The following is a 20,166-nucleotide window of genomic DNA, read 5'->3' as shown; positions in this document are numbered from 1 at the left end:
ATAGAGACAGCTGTTGGGTGATCGATGGCATTTTTCATTTTTAGAGAAATCCTTCTTTTTCATGCTCCTTTGATCAAATCTCCAAGACAAAACTCATAGTCTGATAGGGCTTCCCTTTACCTCTGTTCCTTCTATCTCCTCCCCAAAACAGGTTCACAAATGTTGGAAAATAAACCTAGGTCTCATTCCATCATTAGAGTCAAATAGTTAACTACCAACATGAAGCTTCTCTGTCTCAGACACTTTTTTTTTATTGAAGTATAGTTGATTTACAATGTTGTATTAGTTTCAGGTATGCAGCAAAGTGATTCAGTTTTATGTATATGAATATACATATACATATATCTATTCTTTTTCAGATTCTTTTTCATTATAGGGTTATTGCAAGATATTGAATATGGTTCCCTATGCTATACAGTAGGTATATTATCAGTTATCAGTTATCTATTTTACATATAGGAGTGTGTTTCCGTTCATCCCAAACTCCTAACTTATCCCTCCCTCTCCTCCTTTCCCCTTTGGTAACCATAAGTTTATTTTCTATGTCTGTGGGTCTATTTCTACTTTGTAAATAAGTTCATTTGTATTATTTTTTCAGATTCCACATATATGGAGACATCATATGATATTTGTCTTTCTCTGACTTACTTCATTCAGTATGATAATCTCTGGGTCCTTCCATGTTGCCGCAAATGGTATTATTTCATTTTTTTTTATGGCTAAGTAATATGCCATTATGTATACACAACATCTGCTTTACCCATTCATCTGTCGATGGACATTTAGGTTGCTTCCATGTCCTGGCTATTGTAAGTAGTGTTGCTATGAACATTGGGGTGCATGTATCTTTTTGAGTTATAGTTTTCTCTGGATATATGCCCAGGAGTGGGACTGCAGGATCATATGGTAGTTCTATTTTTAGTTTTTTAAGGAACCTCCATACTGTTCTCCATAGTGACTGCACCAATTTACATTCCCACTAAGAGTGTAGGAGGGTTCCCTCAAACATTCTTAAAATTGCCAGAGCATTTTTAAATGATTTGGCATCCTGCAGGGAACTGCTAATTTTCGTTTTGTTGTTCACTTGCCCTACCAAACTCTCTCTGATGCGATGATGGCGCGAAGTTCCTGTCATTTAGAGGAGAATGAAGTTTATCTGTCCATCTGGGGGAAGGGTAAGGAAGGCAAAAGGAGGGCGGAACTGTGAAGTGCATTTCGATTTGCTTTAGGACACAGTCACATTAGGTACTTTCCTGTTTTTAACCTCTTCTCTATGCTTACCCCACTCCTTCCAAATTAGAATGTCTTTAGAACAGATAAATGATACCTTGTTCAAATAGGATACAGATCATAATCAATAGCTGGATATTACACAGAGTGAACAGTGATACAGTCTCTTTTCCCCTCTTTGGAAAATATTAATATCCTGAGCTTCTCTAAAGACAAAACCGCAAGAACAGAGATCCAAATTCCTAACAATTAGTCTCTTCCACAGCCAGAAACGGGGCAGCTGGTAACGTGCTGTTTCTCCTTTGAGCCTCTCAGATTAGATCCTAAATGCAATTTACTTCCAGACTCCAATATACAGTTCCTGAATTATACTGAAAAAGAATCAGTTATGTAACAAATCTGCGTTACTACGATTGCACACTTGCCATAGTTGACAGGCTATATTTTCTATTTTAGGTCCAAACGAAAATTTTTCAAATCATATCACAACTTAAATAAATTAAAGTATCCACTGCATAAAGGAACCCTATAAAATTTCTCTGAAATATGAGTAATCCTGTTAGAAAATCAATATGCACTGCTTGGCTTATCTTCTTTAATAAATATGGATTCTCACATAACCTGCTTGTGAAAGAAATCTATATTCAAATTCCTCCCTCTCTCACGGGAAAATAAAACATACAGAAAATGAAAATTCAGACCGTGCTAGGAATACCATGGAAATAAACACATTAAAAAAGTAAGTAAATTTCAAATACAAAATGCAATTGTAATCTGTGAATAGGAATATTTGGAAATTCCTTGAGGATGGCTCAGTACCCTGCTGATAGTGTAGCTGACCTACAGAAGTTTAGCAAGTGAAGAACGGACAAGGTGCATATTTAAAATGGAGTAAGTGCTACACAAACACAGGCAGCAGGACAGACTGGGCTTCTGACTGATGGACCAGCTGCCCCAGTGTGGGAGGCAAGACACCTACCCAGATCCCTAACCTTGTCTACTGGCTGCATAACTGCCACCCTTCCTCCCAGGGCCCAAGCAGGAGGCAGGCACCATGGCATGAGGTGGGAAGTTTCATCACGCTTTCCTAAGCCTCAGTCTCCCTCTGCCGTGATATAATCATAGGCAAAAAAGACTCCTTGCTGCCTTTGTGGAACTTTCCGTCAAATGCATGCTATCCTACTGATACAGGCAAAATTCTTATTTTCTTGTTAACCATAAATTGTTAAGGGCTTTGGTACCTCTGCTAAATTTATGATAGGCAAACAAAGTATCCTTCTTACATAGACAGTACAAAACTGCTTTTCTTTAAGTTTCCTAATATCAAAATAATTTTTTCCCTTGGTGATTAAGGATTCCAGATTCCCTTAATAATCTCAGATTCCAGAAAAGCTTTTCTCTGAAATCCAGTTAGGAAACAAAGACAGAAAAGAGTTAGAAGAAAAGGTGCCAAGACCGGTACAAAGGGAATCACAGAAAGTAACTGAAAAGAATCTCTTCCTCTTCCACAAATAAAGTCCGTTCAAAATGTGTTCTCTGTCTTCCTCTTCCGGGCCCATCCTTTACCCCTTCTCTTCTTGTCCTTGTCCTTCCCTCCTGAATAACTGAGTGCCCAGCCCTCAGGTGAGGCAGAGAAGAGAGGCGTCTGCACCAACAGGGGACGGGGGAAGCCAAACTCACCCAAGATGACAAAGCTGGGCTGGGTGTGTGGAGTTCCTACACTGGGCAAAGTCAAGGACAGAGCCTGAGCTGGGGCAGGGGACACCCTCACTTGGACTGGGGGTCAGAGCCCCAGCTGGGGGAACGGGACATAGACGGGGGGAAGGAAGCTGTCCCAAGTGAGAGGGCAGGGAGAGGGGCTGACAGTTGCAACAGGAGACTGGTTATATGCAAGGTTTCATCAAATAAATAAATATATTTAGGATCATGAGAGCTCAATATTTTTCACTGTTGGTCAAGGGAGCCACAAGGGAAAGAGAGAAAACAGGCATGAAACTTATGCTGGAATGGAAATGGAAATATCGGTGTGAAGTCATGCTGTTTAAGATGTAGGCAGATATAAAAATAAATGGAGATGTAAAGCACTTGGAGTACTGACATCCCAATGGCAACGGAAAGGCCTAAAGCCCAGATCTTGCCACGAAATGTCATTCTTCACCAAAAAGAACCAGGGCTCCTTGGAGAGATGGCTGATTTTAGGGCCAGGTCAGGGAGGGCACAAGAGGAACCCAAAATAGCTTGTGCCAGAAATTGAGGAAATGCTCAAAGAATCACAGGGACAAGTCAAAGGTACAGCTTGGAGAGGCACCTGCTGGACAAATCTGAGACCATATGGGCATCAAAATAAACAGTGACCGCAGTGGTTTATAATCTACTGAACATCAGACCATGTAGATACAAACAAGCAAATAAACATATTAAAAGTTTGATGAGAAACAGAATATTTGCATAGTTTCAAAGCACTTCTCCACAAAATATGTACTAATGACAAAGAGGAAAAGAGTAATTTCAAAGTGGAAACGGCTGGTGGACAGCACCCTGATAGTAATGACCACTGACAATAATGGGACAAAGTGGACGTACACGCCCCTGATAGAACGTGATGAGGACACACCATCTCTTCTGAGATTCCTGCCAAGATGCATAACTTCAGTCTATTCATGAGGAAACATTGGACCCCCCCATGTTAAAGGACATCTTAGAAAATAACTGGCCTGCAACCTTCAAAAGCGTTAAGATAATAAAAGCCAAAGAAAGACTAAGGAACTGTTCCATCCAGACGGAGACCAAAGAGACTTAAGAACACAGTGCAATGCAAGGGCCCTTGTTCTGTAAAGGACATTACTGGGAAAGCTGCAGGAACCGGAACGTCAGGAATTAAACAATGCACATTTCCAGTTTTGATAGCTGCATTGTGGTTATGTAGGAGCGTGGTATTGTAGGAAGTCCACACCAAAGCAGCTGGAGGCAATGGAACATCACGTCTGGGGGCAACCTATCTTTGAAAGGCTTAGGGGAAAAAATTATCCAGACTGGATTTGCAATGCACTGGTAGGTCTGTAAAAAAATGTATTAGGGATTATACTTTGTGTTCAAATGTGTTAGGAGACATCATCCACAATTTTCAGGTATTAAATAAATTTCCTCAAGTAGATGACAGGTCATAGCCTGAGAATGAATTCTACTTCAAGACAAATACTGGTGAAATTAATTTCCTGATCAAAAGATGGAACGGGAATAGAGTTTCCTATTAAGTCAATATTTTGGTAAACAGATAAGTTACTACATGCTATCAATGGATTGCCAATGTTCAGAAAATAAAATGAAACAAAAATGATTAGTATGGACCCATGTTAGATAAAATGCACTCTTTCTTTGGGGGTTTAGAAGGCCGGGTGATACTGATCATTGATGGGCAGCTCATTCTTTATATCAGAGCAAGATTCTTTATTTTAAACAGTTTTGCTTTAAACAATTACTCCAGAGCAATATAACTACCTAATCTGTAGCATTCCGTCTTTTATACACTTTTCATAAAAAGAATGCCATAAAATGTTTTCCTTACATCACAAACCAGTATTATTTTTAGTTTATATTTCCAGCACTGGCCAAAGGTACTTAAAGCTCTTCTACTTCATTACTTTGATGTTTACCTATGAACCTTCCATTTTAAAGCTGTTGGCAGATTTTGCCTTTCCCAGTTCTTGAAATCACTGTGAAATTACTTCTGAAGTGATGGAAACCTGACCTTATATTCTTCTGTTCCTTTCAACGTTATTCTTATGGAATAAAGAATGTTTATTCTTTTGTTATTCTAGAATTATCCTATCATTATCCAATCTCTGCCTGTCCACTGATAAGAAGTATTTTTCTTCGTTGGTTTTGGAAATTGAGTAAATAAAAATTTAAGATTACATTCTTTCCACTTTTTTTTTTAACCAATGCAAGAAAACAACAGTGCTAAAAAAAAAAAAAACAAAAAAACCTCAGTATAGTACTTGATATCTAAAATATGTCCGGTTCTTTGTAAATCACTTATTCTTTTCCTTTTTTTTTTTTAACCCCATTTGATCTTTACAGGCAGATTTCATAATCCTCATTTCCCAGATGTTTCTTCTATTACATCTGCACCAGCAGACACTTTCTTTATTCATGAAGGGGCAGAAAAGATAGGTACAAAATGTTCAAGGTATGTGTTCCACGGTAACCCACGACCAGCAAGATGCCGTGAGCAGTGAAATATGTATGAGTGCCCTGTTGCCTGTGTGGCCAGGCCTTTCCTGTAGTGATTTCCATAGTGTAAACTGGCAGAGAAAATTATTATTGTTACGTAATATTCTTACATAAATTATTATGTACTCATTCCTATGTAAAATATACCCATCACCCCTACCTGCATGTGACTACCTAAGGTTGAGCTCAATGGCCCCACTAAAGGGAGGGTGGAAGAATGGAATTTATGGGAGAAAGGAGAAATGTCCCATGAATATCCTCGTGGGAGGCTCTGAAATGTAGAAAAAGCAAGTAAAAGCTGGGGCAGAACTCGTGTAAAAAGGAACGTTTCTTCCACCTCATCCCGGGCACAGCTGGATTGTTTCCTCTTTTAATAAAACACCCACCTTCTTTCTTTCATTTGATCAGTTACTGACCAGCCGCCGTGTGTGTCTCTGGCGATGCAGGTTACTGATGTGACTACTCTGCTCTGTCACAGGAAAGACATGGTTCCCTCCACTTCCTGGAGGGGATGCTTCTTAGTAAAGTCCAAGCAAGTCAACGGGAAACGGGCACCCACTGTGCCAGATCAGGAGCTTTGCCCTCACTCAGTGCCCACAGAGGACATTTCACAAGTGCTCAGGCTACTCTAAATGAATGTTTGTTATGAGCGCTCAGAGACGAGTATTGAGAAAAGGGGTCCTTAGGACGCTTTCCAACTAAGAGCAATTACTACAGACCCAAGGGTAAGCGTACATTTCCATCTCAAGTTTCCAAATAAAACATTCCTTCAAGTGAAGGACAAACTGGTTTCTCAGACCCAAAGGTCTCAAGTGACCCACGTCTAAAATCCCCTTTTCAACAACAGTGGTGTTCATAGCTACTCCTCTCAGCCCCGCTGCATTTTGCACACTGGCTGCATTTGTTACATTTGATTCCAACCCAGCAAAATAAAGCACACTTTTTACAGGTGAAAAAGAGACTGTTAAGAATAAGTGCAAACCACTGCCCCTCATGTTTATGGATGTACGTAACAGGAAATTAAATGGCTTTTTAAATGCTTTTAACTAATTAAATAAGAAGGCTTCGTTGGAATGCCACTTAGCAGTAAAGCAAAATTTGCTGTTGAAGCATTTTAAAGAACTATTTTTTATGTCCTTGGACTTGCCAGAGGATTAAGAAATAGAGAGCTCTTCTGTCCTCTGTAAAGACGGGGTTTTGCATATCTCTCAGAAAGAGATGGGGGAGAATTATGAATTTAATTATATAAGTTGTTTCACTCTAACTCTTAAAAATACGAGTACTAAATTACAATGTATAGTAACAGCTTTTAACCATCAATCAGCAAAATGGAGCTGCCATTTCCAATTTTCACTGTTGCTAATTGCTAAGTGACTGCTGATTCCACTGCAGAGAGGGGGGGGGGGAGGCTGGCTACCCATTAGCGACACTCAGGGTCAACATCAGAGAGCAGACCTGGAGCACCTGCCAGGTACCAGCCAACACTCACACCTTGAGCAGGTGTGGTCACCCTGCAGAGATGGAGGTGCACCTACCTGCCAGACCAGGTGCTCCTTGGCCCCCGGCATTGCAGACAGGCAGACGCTCAGCACGACGGTGTGGGATGAGGAGGTGAGGACACTGGCGATGATGGCATCTCGCATGTTGAAGGGCAGCATGGTGTACACCACGAAGATGATGAAGAGGAAGAATGACACCTACAGGTGGGGAAGAAGGACAGTGAGAGTCACAGAGAACGCCTGTTCCCAAACGCTCCCCCTCTCCTTCCCATTAAAGGCTGAACAGATCCCCAGGAACCGCAGCCATTCAAGAAATAATATTACGACAAAAAGAGGGCATGTTCATGCCGCGGAGCAACTGGGCCCGTGAGCCACAACTACTGAGCCTGCGCGTCTGGAGCCTGTGCTCCGCAACAAGAGAGGCCGTGATAGTGAGAGGCCTGCGCACCGCGATGAAGAGTGGCCCCCGCTTGCCCCAACTAGAGAAAGCCCTCGCACAGAAACGAAGACCCAACACAGCCAAAAAATAAATATAAAAATGAATAGATTAAAAAAAAAAAAAAAGAGCAGGGGCATGGAATTAACAAAATAAAGCAGCTTAGAGATGATTCCCCTGTAGTGAAAACAGTTTGACAGTTTCCCAAAGGTTAAACATACAATTACCATGTGATCCTAAATATATACCCTAGAGAATTGAAAACAAGTACTCAAACAAATACATGAACACACATGTTCATGACAGCACTATTCACAATATTCAAAAGGAACCAACACAAATGTCCATCCATGGATGAATGGATAAACAGCATGTGGTCCATCCATACAATGGAATACTATTCAGCCCTGAAAAGGAAGGGAATACCGATCCAGGCTACCCTGTGGGTGAACCTCAAAAACATTATGCTAAGTGAACACAGCTAGGGCAAAAGACCCCGTATTGTATGATCCCATTGATATGAAATATCCAGAATAAGTAAATGTACGGAGACAGAGAGCAGATTGGGGGTTTTTAGGGGCTGGGAAGTAACTGCTCAACAGGGAAAGAGTTTCCTTTGGGGTGATGAGAATGCTCCGGAACTAGATAAAGCTGGATATGGCACACACTGTGAATATGCTAAAAACCACTGAATCCTTCCCTCTAAAGTGGCTCACCTATGTTATGCGAATGTCACCTCAATAAAAAAAATCCATTTGAAACAGCTTAGAGAAAAGTTCGGAATGGAAAAGAAAATGGTTTCGTAGGTAATAAAACAGGCCACTGTCACTATAAAAGAAGCAGAACATCAAAAGGGATAAAAAGGTGATAAATCAAGTGGAAAAAAGACCAGACCAAGGTCAGAAAAATAGGGAACGTGGGGATTTGGTAGCTTCATTCACCACACAGATCTTCACTCAAAAAATAAGTGAGGCTAAGGGAAGAGCTTGCCCCACTTTCACAGGGTGACCCGTGTTACTTTAAGGAATCCTAAAGCCCAGAATAGCAGGAAGGACACAAGAGACAGGGCACCAGCTGTTCTGCTCGAGTCCGGGTGTAAATTCACGGGAAGGATGCGGGCAAAAGGCTCTGCTCTGGATTTAAAGAGAGGGAAGCTTGGATGGACGCCAGGCTCATTTCTCCTCCTGCATAGTCGCAGGAATCTGTACCGCATATTACCATCAAAAAGTAACTGTGCAGGTTCTCTTAAGCGGGGTGTCTCAGCCTCAGCACTACTGACCTCTGAGGCTGGATAATTCTTTGTGGTGGATGTTGTCTGTGCACTGCAGGATGGGTGACAGCACCCCTGGCCTCTACCCACTGGATGCCAACAGCATCCCCCCTTCAAAGCTGTGACAATTGAAAACGTCTCCAGCCATTGTCAAATGTCTTCCAGGGAGTAATACCACCTCTGGTGGAGAACCACTAAGCTATAGGAAAAGTCTCTTTTAAGAATGAGAAAAACGATCGTTACGTAGTCACAGATCACTGAGAAAATTAAATTTACTTTGGAATCCCTAATATCCAGCAAATTTACAGGAAGCACTTTCAATTAAGGTATTATTATTTCTACATGTAGAATTTATGCCAAACCCTTACATCCTGCAAGAGGCATTAAACGAATACTTTCAGGTATCAGAATTGACAATCAATTACAAACGAAAACCTCTTTGCCAACGACATGTTTTTCTTCTAATGCAAAATCCTTTAGTATTTCTTTGAAATTAACAAAACTTTTGGACAGCTTTAAAACGCTAACACGATTTCAATTAACACAGGCTCTGCAAACATTCTGAGCTTTGAAATGGAAGCGTGTGGAAAGCTTATCTGCAGTAACCAAATGGAGAATAGAGGCGGCCGGTTTTCCGAATATGGTGGCTCCTGTTATTCACTTTTAGATGACAAAAGGAAATTGTTAAAGGTCAGTTAAGCAAGTCATATTCAATCAAGTTTGGGATTTTAGTGGCAGCATCCCAGGAGCGACATTTCGGGGGCTCAGCGAGTGGTGCCTGGGCTGCATTCGGCAGGCTGGATGGAAGGAAAGTCTGGTGCAGTTTCAAGGCCCGGGGGTGGGGCGGGGAACAGTCTGCACTTTTTATTGCTCCCAGGGGCCTCTATTTTTTTTTAGCCTGCTTTCCAAAGCAACTTCAAATAGGGCCATATGTAAAACCAAAATGGATTTGCCATATCTAAAAGAATGTGTGAGTAAAAAGGTCCAAAACATTAAATACAGGCACTTGGGTTCCACGTTAACATGGGGACATTTCCGCCACTGGATTCCCCTTGGATATGTCTCTGTCCAGAGCCTGAAGAGAGAGGAAGATTGATTTGGTTCCGGACCCTGTACGGAAACCCAGATGAGCATGGGATCAGAAGTGGCGGCCCTCATCCCAACAGGACGGTTTCAAGTGTTTCTCTTAATTCTGGCCCGGCATCGGCCTTTTTCAAGACATGCATATCTTCTCTTTGAAGGTCTACTTGACCTTCAAGCTCCACAAGTTTCAAACTGACTAAGAGATTCTCCTTTATGTTCTTAAACTTATTCCTCTTGCCCGATAACTCAATTCTGCTCATGATGCCTCACTCTCCAAACAACCCAGGCGTAAACATCGATGACGGAGCTTCTCCCAGCCTTGGTCTCAAGGGAGGGGCAGAGCCATTCGGCTGACCCACATGGAATCTGTGAGCATATGAATGAGCCTTAACCCTTTGTGATGGTAAAATCTGGGTCCGTAAGCACAGCCTGGATGGTCCTGACTGATACCAAGCCCATACAAACACACACACATGCACACACCTGGGAGGTTTAATTGATGGGTTAAATAGGATGCTTTTATATGCATTACTCTGCAATGTGCTTTTATCACTGAACTATATATACACCACAGCCATCTTTCCAAGTCTATAGATGTGAAGGTATTATTTACTTTTTACCAGCTGCAAAATATCCCATAGAAATGGATGCACCACACGGCTCCAGAATTTCCTTACTGACGATCACTGTGGCATGATAGGAGCCCCTTATCCAACTGATACAATAATACTCTCACTGATCTCCTTTTCTCCAGCAGTCTCCTTTCTTTAATCCAGCCAACATACGACTGCTGGATTTGTGAACCTGAATGCAAAGATCTAGCTAGTTCTTTCCTTAGATGCATACTTCCTCTGGTTTACCCCTGTGCTCTGAACACTTCTCTCCAAGGCTTCTTGTGATCACAGAGTAAAGCAGAAACCACATGGCCTGGAGGTCCAGACTGTCCCCAAACTGACCTTTCCATCCTCACCCCCACTCTGCTCTGGAAGCGTCCTCTATTCCAGCCAACCCTGGTCATCCCCATGTCGTAGGCGTCGGGTGCTCGCCTCTAGGTCTGCCATTGCTCGTTCTCAGAATGTTCTCCCTCCTCTTCTTGGCCTCTTGAAATCTCACCTCTTTCTAGACCCAGTTCATATACAAATTCTTATCATTTCTCCAACACTCTCCAGCTGCTCCCCATTTCGCTCAGAGTGAACTCTCAAGACCGGGCAACATCCCACCTTTCCTAGGATGTGGTCTCCTGTGGCCACGCTGCCCTCCACTCTGCCAGCTCCCTCCTTCCCTTGCCGTGATCCAGTATCTTCGGCCTCCTGGCTGTTTCCGGGGCCTGCCAGGGATGCTCGTGCCCGGGTGCTCATCCCCGTGGTGCCCCTACCAGGCTCCCTCTTTCCACTGAGGTCTCTGATCAAGTATTACTTTACCTACCAGACTTAATGGACCTCCCTGCACAAAACAGCAAACCTCCCTTCCACATCCTAGTCCTCGTCACCTGCTTTACCTTATTCATAGCATTTATTTATAGTTCTGGGTTTGTTAATCTTCTCCCTCTGCACAGTGAAGCTGAAATGACATTGTAAGGGCAGGAACTTGTTTCACTCATAGCCAAGACCCCAACGCCAAGGCCCACAATGGTTTACACATGGTAGGTGCTCCATAAGTATTTGTTGTCTGCACGAATAACTCTATTATACATCCCGATATGACCTAAACTACATCCACGTTATTAGCACCTTCTCACTAAATGCATCTCTAAACATATCTCACCATCCTCCTTGATCCAATCGGCCTCACCATTAACTACAGCCATATTAAATTTTGAATGATTATTTCTCTACTGATCAAAAAACTTAAATGAACAGACATCTGTCAGATGTCTATGGCAGGCAACAGCAGACACTGGATCGAATAGGAAATGGCCACTGTTCTCAGGGCATCTCCTAGTTTACCCTCCAGGAGTCCTTGAGCCCTAGGAAAAAATATGTATCTTATTGTTTTAGCATACAACTAGAAATGCCAGATTTTAGTAAAAACTGCCCAAGGAAAAGATAGAATTTTTGAATATACTGATCTAATTGAGCATTCTGGAAGGTAAGTTCTAAATTCAAAATTAAAATTTCCTCTTTGAATGTTATTTCCACCCCAAAGGATTGCTGATTTTGAGAATATTTATATGATTTACTAATTACGGGCATCTTTAAAACTTTCTGGAAACATAACTATAAAGCTATTAAGCCAGAAATGTGCTTTAACTTTTAAAAAAACAAAACACGCAAGCTATATTTACCTTTTCATGTAGATTAGGTTTTTATTACTTTGTTCCTTGATCATACTTTACATAGAGATTACCTTGAGTCACTCTTACATTTTTTAGTGCAAATATCACAACTGTGTAAAACAGTACTTTCTTTAATTGGGGAATCCTATCATACCAATTTTTAGTGCTAAAGCATCCGTGTGTGTTAAGGCTTCTTTGAGTGTCTCTTTATGATCACCCTGCTTTTCAAGTTTAACTTTCTCCCCTTTCCCCTCTTTCTCCAGGTCTTCCCAATGGAGAGGGGGTTTCTAGATCTATCTTTGTGTATGTGTACACATATGTACACATATGTACATACATACGTACACATATGTAATTGTTGTGTGTGTATGTGTGCAGACTCTGGTGAATCCACATACTGCACCTCACTGAATTCCCTCAAACTCCAGGTCTCGTGTCTGATGTTCATTTAAGAAGCCACCTCTCCCCAGCCGAGAGACGGAGGCTTACCCACAAGGACTAACCAAGGGAAAGGAGATACACACACACACACACACACACACACATACATACATATATATGTACACATATAATGGAATATCATTCAGCTATGAGAAAGAAGAATATCTTGCCCTCTTTAACAACATGGATGGACCTTGAAGGCATTATGCTAAGAGAGAGAAATCACAGTGAGAAAGACACTGATGATTCGTTTATATGTATGATATCACTTACATGTGAAATCTAAAAAATTCAACTTGTAGAAACAGAGTACAATGGCGGTTACCAGGGGCTGGGGGTGGAGAAATGGGGAGATGTTCGTCAAAGGGCACAAACTTGCAGTTATAGGGTAAGTCCTGGGGATCTAAAGCACAGCATTGCATTTACAGTTAACAACATTATTATATACATCAAAGTTGCTAAGGAACTAGATCTTAAAGTTCTCACCACAAAAAAGGAATGACAATTATGGGACGTGATGGAGATATTAGCTAACGCTCTGGTGGTAATCAAAGTGATCTTTTAAAATGTTAAAACTGACCATGTCACTCCTCCTCTGTTTATATCCCACCACTGGCTTTCTACAACACTAAGAAAAAAATCAAAGTCCTCGGCATGCCAATAAGGGTTCCTCATGATCTGGTCTGGCTGATGTCTCTAATCTCATATCTCACCAACTCCCATCACCCCACGTTCACAGTCCCTCCATACTGGCCTTATTGATGTTCCTCCGACAACCTCAGGGCCTTTGCACTTTCTGTTCTTCTGCCTCAAATATTCTTCCTTGGATCTTCCCTTGGCTGGCTTCTGTCATCCAGGACAGAAGCTCAAATATCACCTCCCAGAGAGAATCCCACTAACTCTCTATCTAAAATATCACCCCCATTCATCCTCTAGCTAATCACCATGCTGAACGTCTTCCTATCATTATTGGAATCTGAATGCTTATTTTTATATTTTTCTCATTTTTATTTTCTGTCTTTATCCATACAAATGTAGGCTCCATGGAGACAAGAACCCTGTACGGACCTGAGAATAGCACCTGGCACATAAAGATCTCAACACATATGTGCTGAAGGAAAGAAGGGGTGAAACATTTCAGGTGTAATTGCACATGCAAGTTCCGAGCAGGGAAGCAGAGGGAGCTGACTGATTAGAGGCTTGTGCTCCGTGGTGTGTATGTAACTCAGGGATGCGAGCCTGGCTCTGCAGACTTGCATTCCTTCCCACGAGTCCAGGCAGCATGATGGATGACACTCATTTGTATCCCAGCTCATCTTAACCTCTCATCAGTAACAAGGATAACTGAGAGCCGTAGAGCGCCACAGCTACACGTTCGTCATTGAAAGACCCTAGTAATAAAAATTAAGCCAGCTCCTTAGTGTCAACAGTGTGTTCTGTGCCTTTGCTAACCTGTGAGTGTCTGATGACTGCTGCCTGGGTGTATGTGCCGTCTTCCCACTTCTCCCCAGTTCATTACTGGTCTTGGCTGATGGTCCTTCAGGGTATGGGAGGTACAAGCTTCCTCAGCACATCCATTATGCTCCGTACCAGTAACAACCCTGAATTGTCTCTTGCTCTGTGGAGCTCAGATCCTTGTTACACCAACTGTGGGCCTTGCACCCGATCTCAGCCTCACCTGGGAGCTTGTCAGAAATGTGTGCTCTTGGGCGCCACCCAAAGTTTACTGAATCCAACTTTGTATTCTAACCCTGTTCCCAGGTGGTTGCCTGAGACCCACACGGATCTGATGGGCTCTGGGTGGGTTCAGGGGTCAGCGTTAGTCTCGCTTGTGTGGCAAAGACTGCAGAGAGTTTCCAATATGCCAACCAGATGGACGCACAGGACAAGGGAGATGTGTTCACCTCTGCCATCCTGCTCTAATCAAAGTCTGGTCCAAGACAGACACTGAGTTAATCAACGAATCAGTGAACTATGAGTAATTATTCATCTTTGACTTTGTTATTAGATCTTTCTTTTCTTTCTTTTTTTAAAAATGTTGCAGTATAGTTGATTTAAAATATTGTGTTAGTTTCAGGTGTACAGCAAAGTGAATCAGTTATACTTATACATATATCCACTCTTTTTTAGAGTCTTTTCCCATATAGGCCATTACAGAGTATTGAGTAGATTTTCCTGTGCTATACAGCATGTCCTTATTAGTCACTTATTCTATATATAAGAGTGTATATGTCAATCCCAATTGCCATTTATCCCTCCCCCCCAGCCGTTAACCATAAGATTGTTTTCTACATCTGTAACTCTATTTCTGTTTTGTGAATAAGTTCATTTGTACCATTGTTTTAGATTTCACATAAGCGATATGACATGATACTGTACATAGTATCCTAAAGATGCTACCAGAAAACTACTAGAGCTTATCAGTTAATTTGGTAAAGTTGCAGGATACGAAATTAATACACAGAAATCTCTTGCATTCCTATACACTTACAACGCAAGATCAGAAAGAGAAGTTAAGGAGACAATCCCATTTACGATCGCATCAAAAAGAATAAAATACCTAAACCTACCTAAGGAGGCAAAAGACTTGTACTCAGAAAACTATAAGATACTGATGAAAGAAATCATTATTAGATCTTATTTCTTGAAGTCTCCAGGCCAATTTGATTTTAAAATAGAGACCAATCTAAATAATTATTTATTTCCAGCTTAATTTCTACTAAATAAGCAAAAGGGACCACACCAACAGATACTGATGACATGTGATGTCTGGGTCATTCGACACACCTTCCTCCATGTTGTCACTGCCGCAACCTGTTGTTTCCATTTTCCTGACCGGAGCGCTCGTTTCAGAAGAAGGAAATGAATTGTCCATTTGAGTCATCAAATAGTATCTGTCATTCAATACTGAATAGTTAAGTAGAACTGCATCTTTCTTACTATGAAAGACATACTTAGAAATTCTTGGAAATTAACTCTATACTATACAAAAACATCTTTAATGACCGTAATTCAGGATAAAACGCAGGGACACCTTGAAGACTCAATGATAGAAAAGATTCTATTTTTCTTCTGCAGATATTTTTGGCCAAGAATATTTTCTGAATATCGATCCTATTTTTACAGAATATGAAAACATATCTTTAAATATTATATTATTAAGGGAAAGAATACATATTATGTTCTTTGATGGAAAGCCTGGGCTCCAAAAGAGTAATGATGAAATCATGAATCACTGGGTAGCTTTCATTCTTCTCCTGAAAATGTTTTTCAGAGTTAAGGGAGATTGATGTTGGAATCAGAGGTAAAACAATAACTTTCACTGTGCCTTTTTTAAATTTAAAATAGGTGGGAGGTATATCATAAATTTTAAAAAGCTTGAAAAAAAGAGAATAGTAGGAGGTAAAAAAAAAAAAAAAAACCCTAATATCCTAGCACAAAGGCAGCCTGCCGTCTTCGCCAGCGAATTTGGACAGTTCTGTCTGTCCAAACCCTCAGCCCCTACTTTGAGACAGTGATGACTAATGCAATTTCCTGATTTCTTTTCCACGGTCCCTTCTCTTCCTCCTGCTTCCTTGTTTGGACCTGGGTATCCATCTACTTATATGTTTCATATTCCTTTCTTCATCTTTCATGCATTCATTTATTCACCAGTATTTAACTCTACAATATATGAAGCATTTTGTTACCTATCATGGATAATACAGGGTCCCTGTTCGTAAGACACCTGAAATTCCTTGGAGTGAAGGCCAATTTCCAAACTTGTCCATTTGTTTCCTGTACCTTCTTTCCCCCCTCATACTCACATAAAGATGGCAGGGTCTGTCTGCAAGTCTGATTTGTTTAGAGTTAAAAATATGTAAACTTTCCACCAGTAATAAGCAAACTACTTTGTCTGAATATGAGCTACCATCCTCATTGTTAAAGCATGTAAACTGTGTTCCTTGGGTCTGGAAAAGTAGTATAGTGTTCCCACATTATCCTCCTGTTTCCCAGAGTACCTCTTCAATTTTTTAAAGATTTGTTTTGGATGGTGGTCACTTGGTCAAGATAAAAATGAGAACACAAGGCATTCTTGAACTTTGCTCAGTTAGGCCCAGTTTCCTAATGCAGAAGATGTGGTCACAGTTCTTTCTTCTCACCTTGCCCTTGCCGTGGAGATCAGTAGATGGAGTATTCATCTCTATGGCATCGACTTTGGACTTGGTCGTGAGACTTACTTTCAGTAATGGGATATGGGCTGAAGTGACAGCTACCAGTTCAGAACTGAGGCTTTCAGGGGCTTCAATTCAGGTTTCTGCCTGCCCTCTTGGATGTCTGGTCTTCCATAATGAGAAAGACATGGCCCAGAAAGACACATCTCTTTAAACTGGGTCTGGATTAAAGACCATGGAGTAGATCTGGACCCAAAATAAAGTCTGGAATATACCCTACCTGCTGAGCTTGGGTAGGGCCAACAGAGATCAGACAAATCTAGCCAACCTGCAGACTAGTGAGTATGAAAGAGAAAATACGTTATTACTGCTACAAGCCACTTGGATTTGGGGGTTGCTTATTATTCAGAATTATCAGAGAAGAAACCTGACTAAAACAGCAGTTGGTATCAGAAGTGATGTTCTACTCTAGTGAAAACCTAAAATATAGGTCATTGCCTTTGGGACTTCCAAAAAATTATTATGTTAACCTATTGGCAAAATAATTGGTAAGCATGGCTTCTAAGAAAGCCATTTACCAAAATGTCCAGGCTTCATACGGTCTTGGAACTGCATGAAAAAGTCTTTAGAAACAACAGAAAAAAGAACTGAGAAAAGGTAGAACGTTCCCAGAAATAGCTGTTAGTATGTAGAAAGAACATCATCCAACCTAAAATTGATATTTTGACGATCTCAAAATACATTACAAACAGGATCTATTGACAAGTATTTTATTCTTTTACAGTTGGGAAGATCAAGGTGCTGAAGGGTTAAGTATTTTGTCCAGAGTCATAAGGCAGCATAAAAACAAGCCATGATCTTCTGCTGAAGCTAAAACATTATTTCACCATAATTCCTGAAGGTTAACAGGACAACATAAGGTGAGCATTGTCCAGGGAATTCATGTTATTCAAAATAAAAAGAACCTTGAGAATCCATCTGCCCTACCAAAACAGCTTGCTCCAACCCCAGGAAGTCCTGCTCCTTAAAAATGATTTTCCTCATCAAATGCAAAGAAAGAAAATAGCAAGTTCATTTGGAAGCAATCAGGTAAAATGACGTCTATTAGAAATTGTCTACTTAATATTTTTTCTAGTACATGGTTAGGAAAAAATAATGTGCTCTTGTTTATGTTTTCCTTTTTTGTGCAAAAGCTTTTAAGTTTCATTAGGTCCCATTTGTTTATTTTTGTTTTTATTTCCATGTCCCTAGGAGGTGGGTCAAAAAGGATCTTGCTGTGATTTATGTCATGGAGTGTTCTGCCTATGTTTTCCCTAAGAGTTTTATAGTGTCTGGCCTTACATTTAGGTCTTTAATCCATTTCGAGTTTATTTTTGTGTATGGTGTTAGGGAGTGTTCTAATTTCATTCTTTTACATGTAGCTGTCCAGTTTTCCCAGCACCACTTATTGAAGAGGCTGTCTTTTCTCCATTGTATATTCTTGCCTACAAGATGAAAAGACAACCCTCAGAACGGGAGAAAATATTTGCAAATGAAGCAACTGACAAAGGATTAATCTCCAAAATTTACAAGCAGCTCATGCAGCTCAATATCAAAAAACAAACAACCCAATCCAAAAATGGGCAGAAGACCTAAACAGACATTTCTCCAAAGAAGATATACAGATTGCCAACAAACACATGAAAGGATGCTCAACATCACTAATCATTAGAGAAATGCAAATCAAAACTACAATGAGGTATCGCCTCACACCAGTCAGAATGGCCATCATCAAAAAATCCACAAACAACAAATGCTGGAGAGGGTGTGGAGAAAAGGGAACCCTCTTGCACTGTTGGTGGGAATATACAATGATACTGGAGAACAGTATGGAGGTTCCTTAAAAAACTAAAACTAGAAATACCATATGACCCAGCAATCCCACTACTGGGCATATACCCTGAGAAAACCATAATTCAAAAAGAGTCATGTACCACAGTGTTCATTGCAGCACTATTTACAATAGCCAGGACATGGAAGCAACCTAAGCGTCCATCGACAGATGAATGGATAAAGAAGATGTGGCACATATATACCAATGGAATATTACACAGCCATAAAAAGAAACGAAATTGAGTTATTTGTAGTGAAGTGGATGGACCTAGAGTCTGTCATACAGAATGAAGTAAGCCAGAAAGAGAAAAACAAATACCGTATGCTAACACATACATAGGGAATCTAAAAAAAAAAAAGAAAATGGTTCTGAAGAACCTAGCAGCAGGACAGGAATAAAGATGCAGATGTAGAGAATGGACTTGAGGACACGGGGAATGGGAAGGGTAAGCTGGGACAAAGTGAGAGAGTGGCATGGACATATATACGCTACCAAATGTAAAATAGATAGCTAGTGGGAAGCAGCCACATAGCACAGGGAGATCAGCTAAGTACTTTGTGACCACCTAGAGGATAGGGAGGGTGGTAGGGAGACACAAGAGGGAGGAGATATGGGGATATATGTTTATGTATAGCTGATCCACTTTCTTATACAGCAGAAACTAACATACCCTTGTAAAGCAATTATACTCTAATAAAGATGTTAAAAAAATAATAATGTGCTCTTTGATGATTTTTTAAATCATTCTTTTTTCAGAAGGTAGTAAGTAGATTTCTACTTTCTGAGCTTATATTTTTACAAAAGTGACTCTGAACATTTTCATCTCTCCGTGGCCCCCTTTTTGTGTGTAACAGAATGGACCAGGAGCCCACCCTTCAAGTGAAGAATTTCCCATCCTTCCAGTCTGGCAAGTGGATACCAGACAGTCAACAACAACATATCTCAAATTCAACCTTTCCTGCTGCAGTTATATCAACTTCACTTTCATTAACTTCCAGATTTAAATTATACAGTATGCTGCCATTAAATCAGCATTGATTATAAGGTCATGTGTTCAAAGACAGTCACAGCCTTGAGTAGCTAATGTTATAAAATAGACAGCAATGCACTTCTACTCTAAGTAATCTCAGGGATTACTTATAGTAAGACTATCCGGACAATTCCATTAACAGAATTAATCAATCAAACATCATGATATACTGGCTCCTTTTAAACGAGTTGTTTGGGTAAAACTAACCGCAGTCTTAATTTGTTTATCTTTCTCTTTCTAGTCAAATGTCAGCTGTTTCATTCTACCTTTACCTCCAGCTTTTAAGGAACTGGGATAAGAGCCTCACTATTTGTATTCCCAGTTTATGATAACCTAAATTTTGCATGTATGTATATTTTGAAGCTTTAAATCATTGGCTTATCTATAGAAACACCAAAAACTGATCTGCCATCCTTTATGTGTATGAACTGGCCACATTTTCAGGGTACATAATCTTTTTAAAAATTGTTTTCTTTTTTTACGTTCCTCCAGTTGTTTAGACAAACACTTAACTGAGGAGTTGGCACCATGCTAGGCTGATTCTATGGCTAATGGGCTGTGCCATAAGCAAGCACTACCTCAATTCTCAGTAAAGGAAAATACTGTTGCATGAAACAATTTGGAAAAGCAGTATCACTACTT

The 20,166-nt window shown here is 40.6% G+C and overlaps 1 protein-coding gene across 4 annotated transcripts in view; it reads right to left on the bottom strand.

Annotated features, from left to right (window-relative positions):
* ADCY2 (adenylate cyclase 2) overlaps positions 1 to 20,166 on the bottom strand; it is a 430,270-nt gene that overhangs the window by 314,706 nt on the left and 95,398 nt on the right. For all 4 annotated transcript variants that reach the window (XM_059916085.1, XM_059916083.1, XM_059916084.1 and 1 more), the window contains exon 3: positions 6,999 to 7,160. In XM_059916085.1, the coding sequence (XP_059772068.1) occupies positions 6,999 to 7,160 (162 nt within the window). The remainder of the gene's footprint in view (positions 1 to 6,998; positions 7,161 to 20,166) is intronic.

The sequence above is a fragment of the Balaenoptera ricei genome, chromosome 3 (genome assembly GCF_028023285.1).
Source record: "Balaenoptera ricei isolate mBalRic1 chromosome 3, mBalRic1.hap2, whole genome shotgun sequence".
Classification (NCBI taxonomy): domain Eukaryota; kingdom Metazoa; phylum Chordata; class Mammalia; order Artiodactyla; family Balaenopteridae; genus Balaenoptera; species Balaenoptera ricei.
Note: the sequence above shows the minus strand (reverse complement) of the source record. Positions and strands in the feature narration are given on the sequence as shown.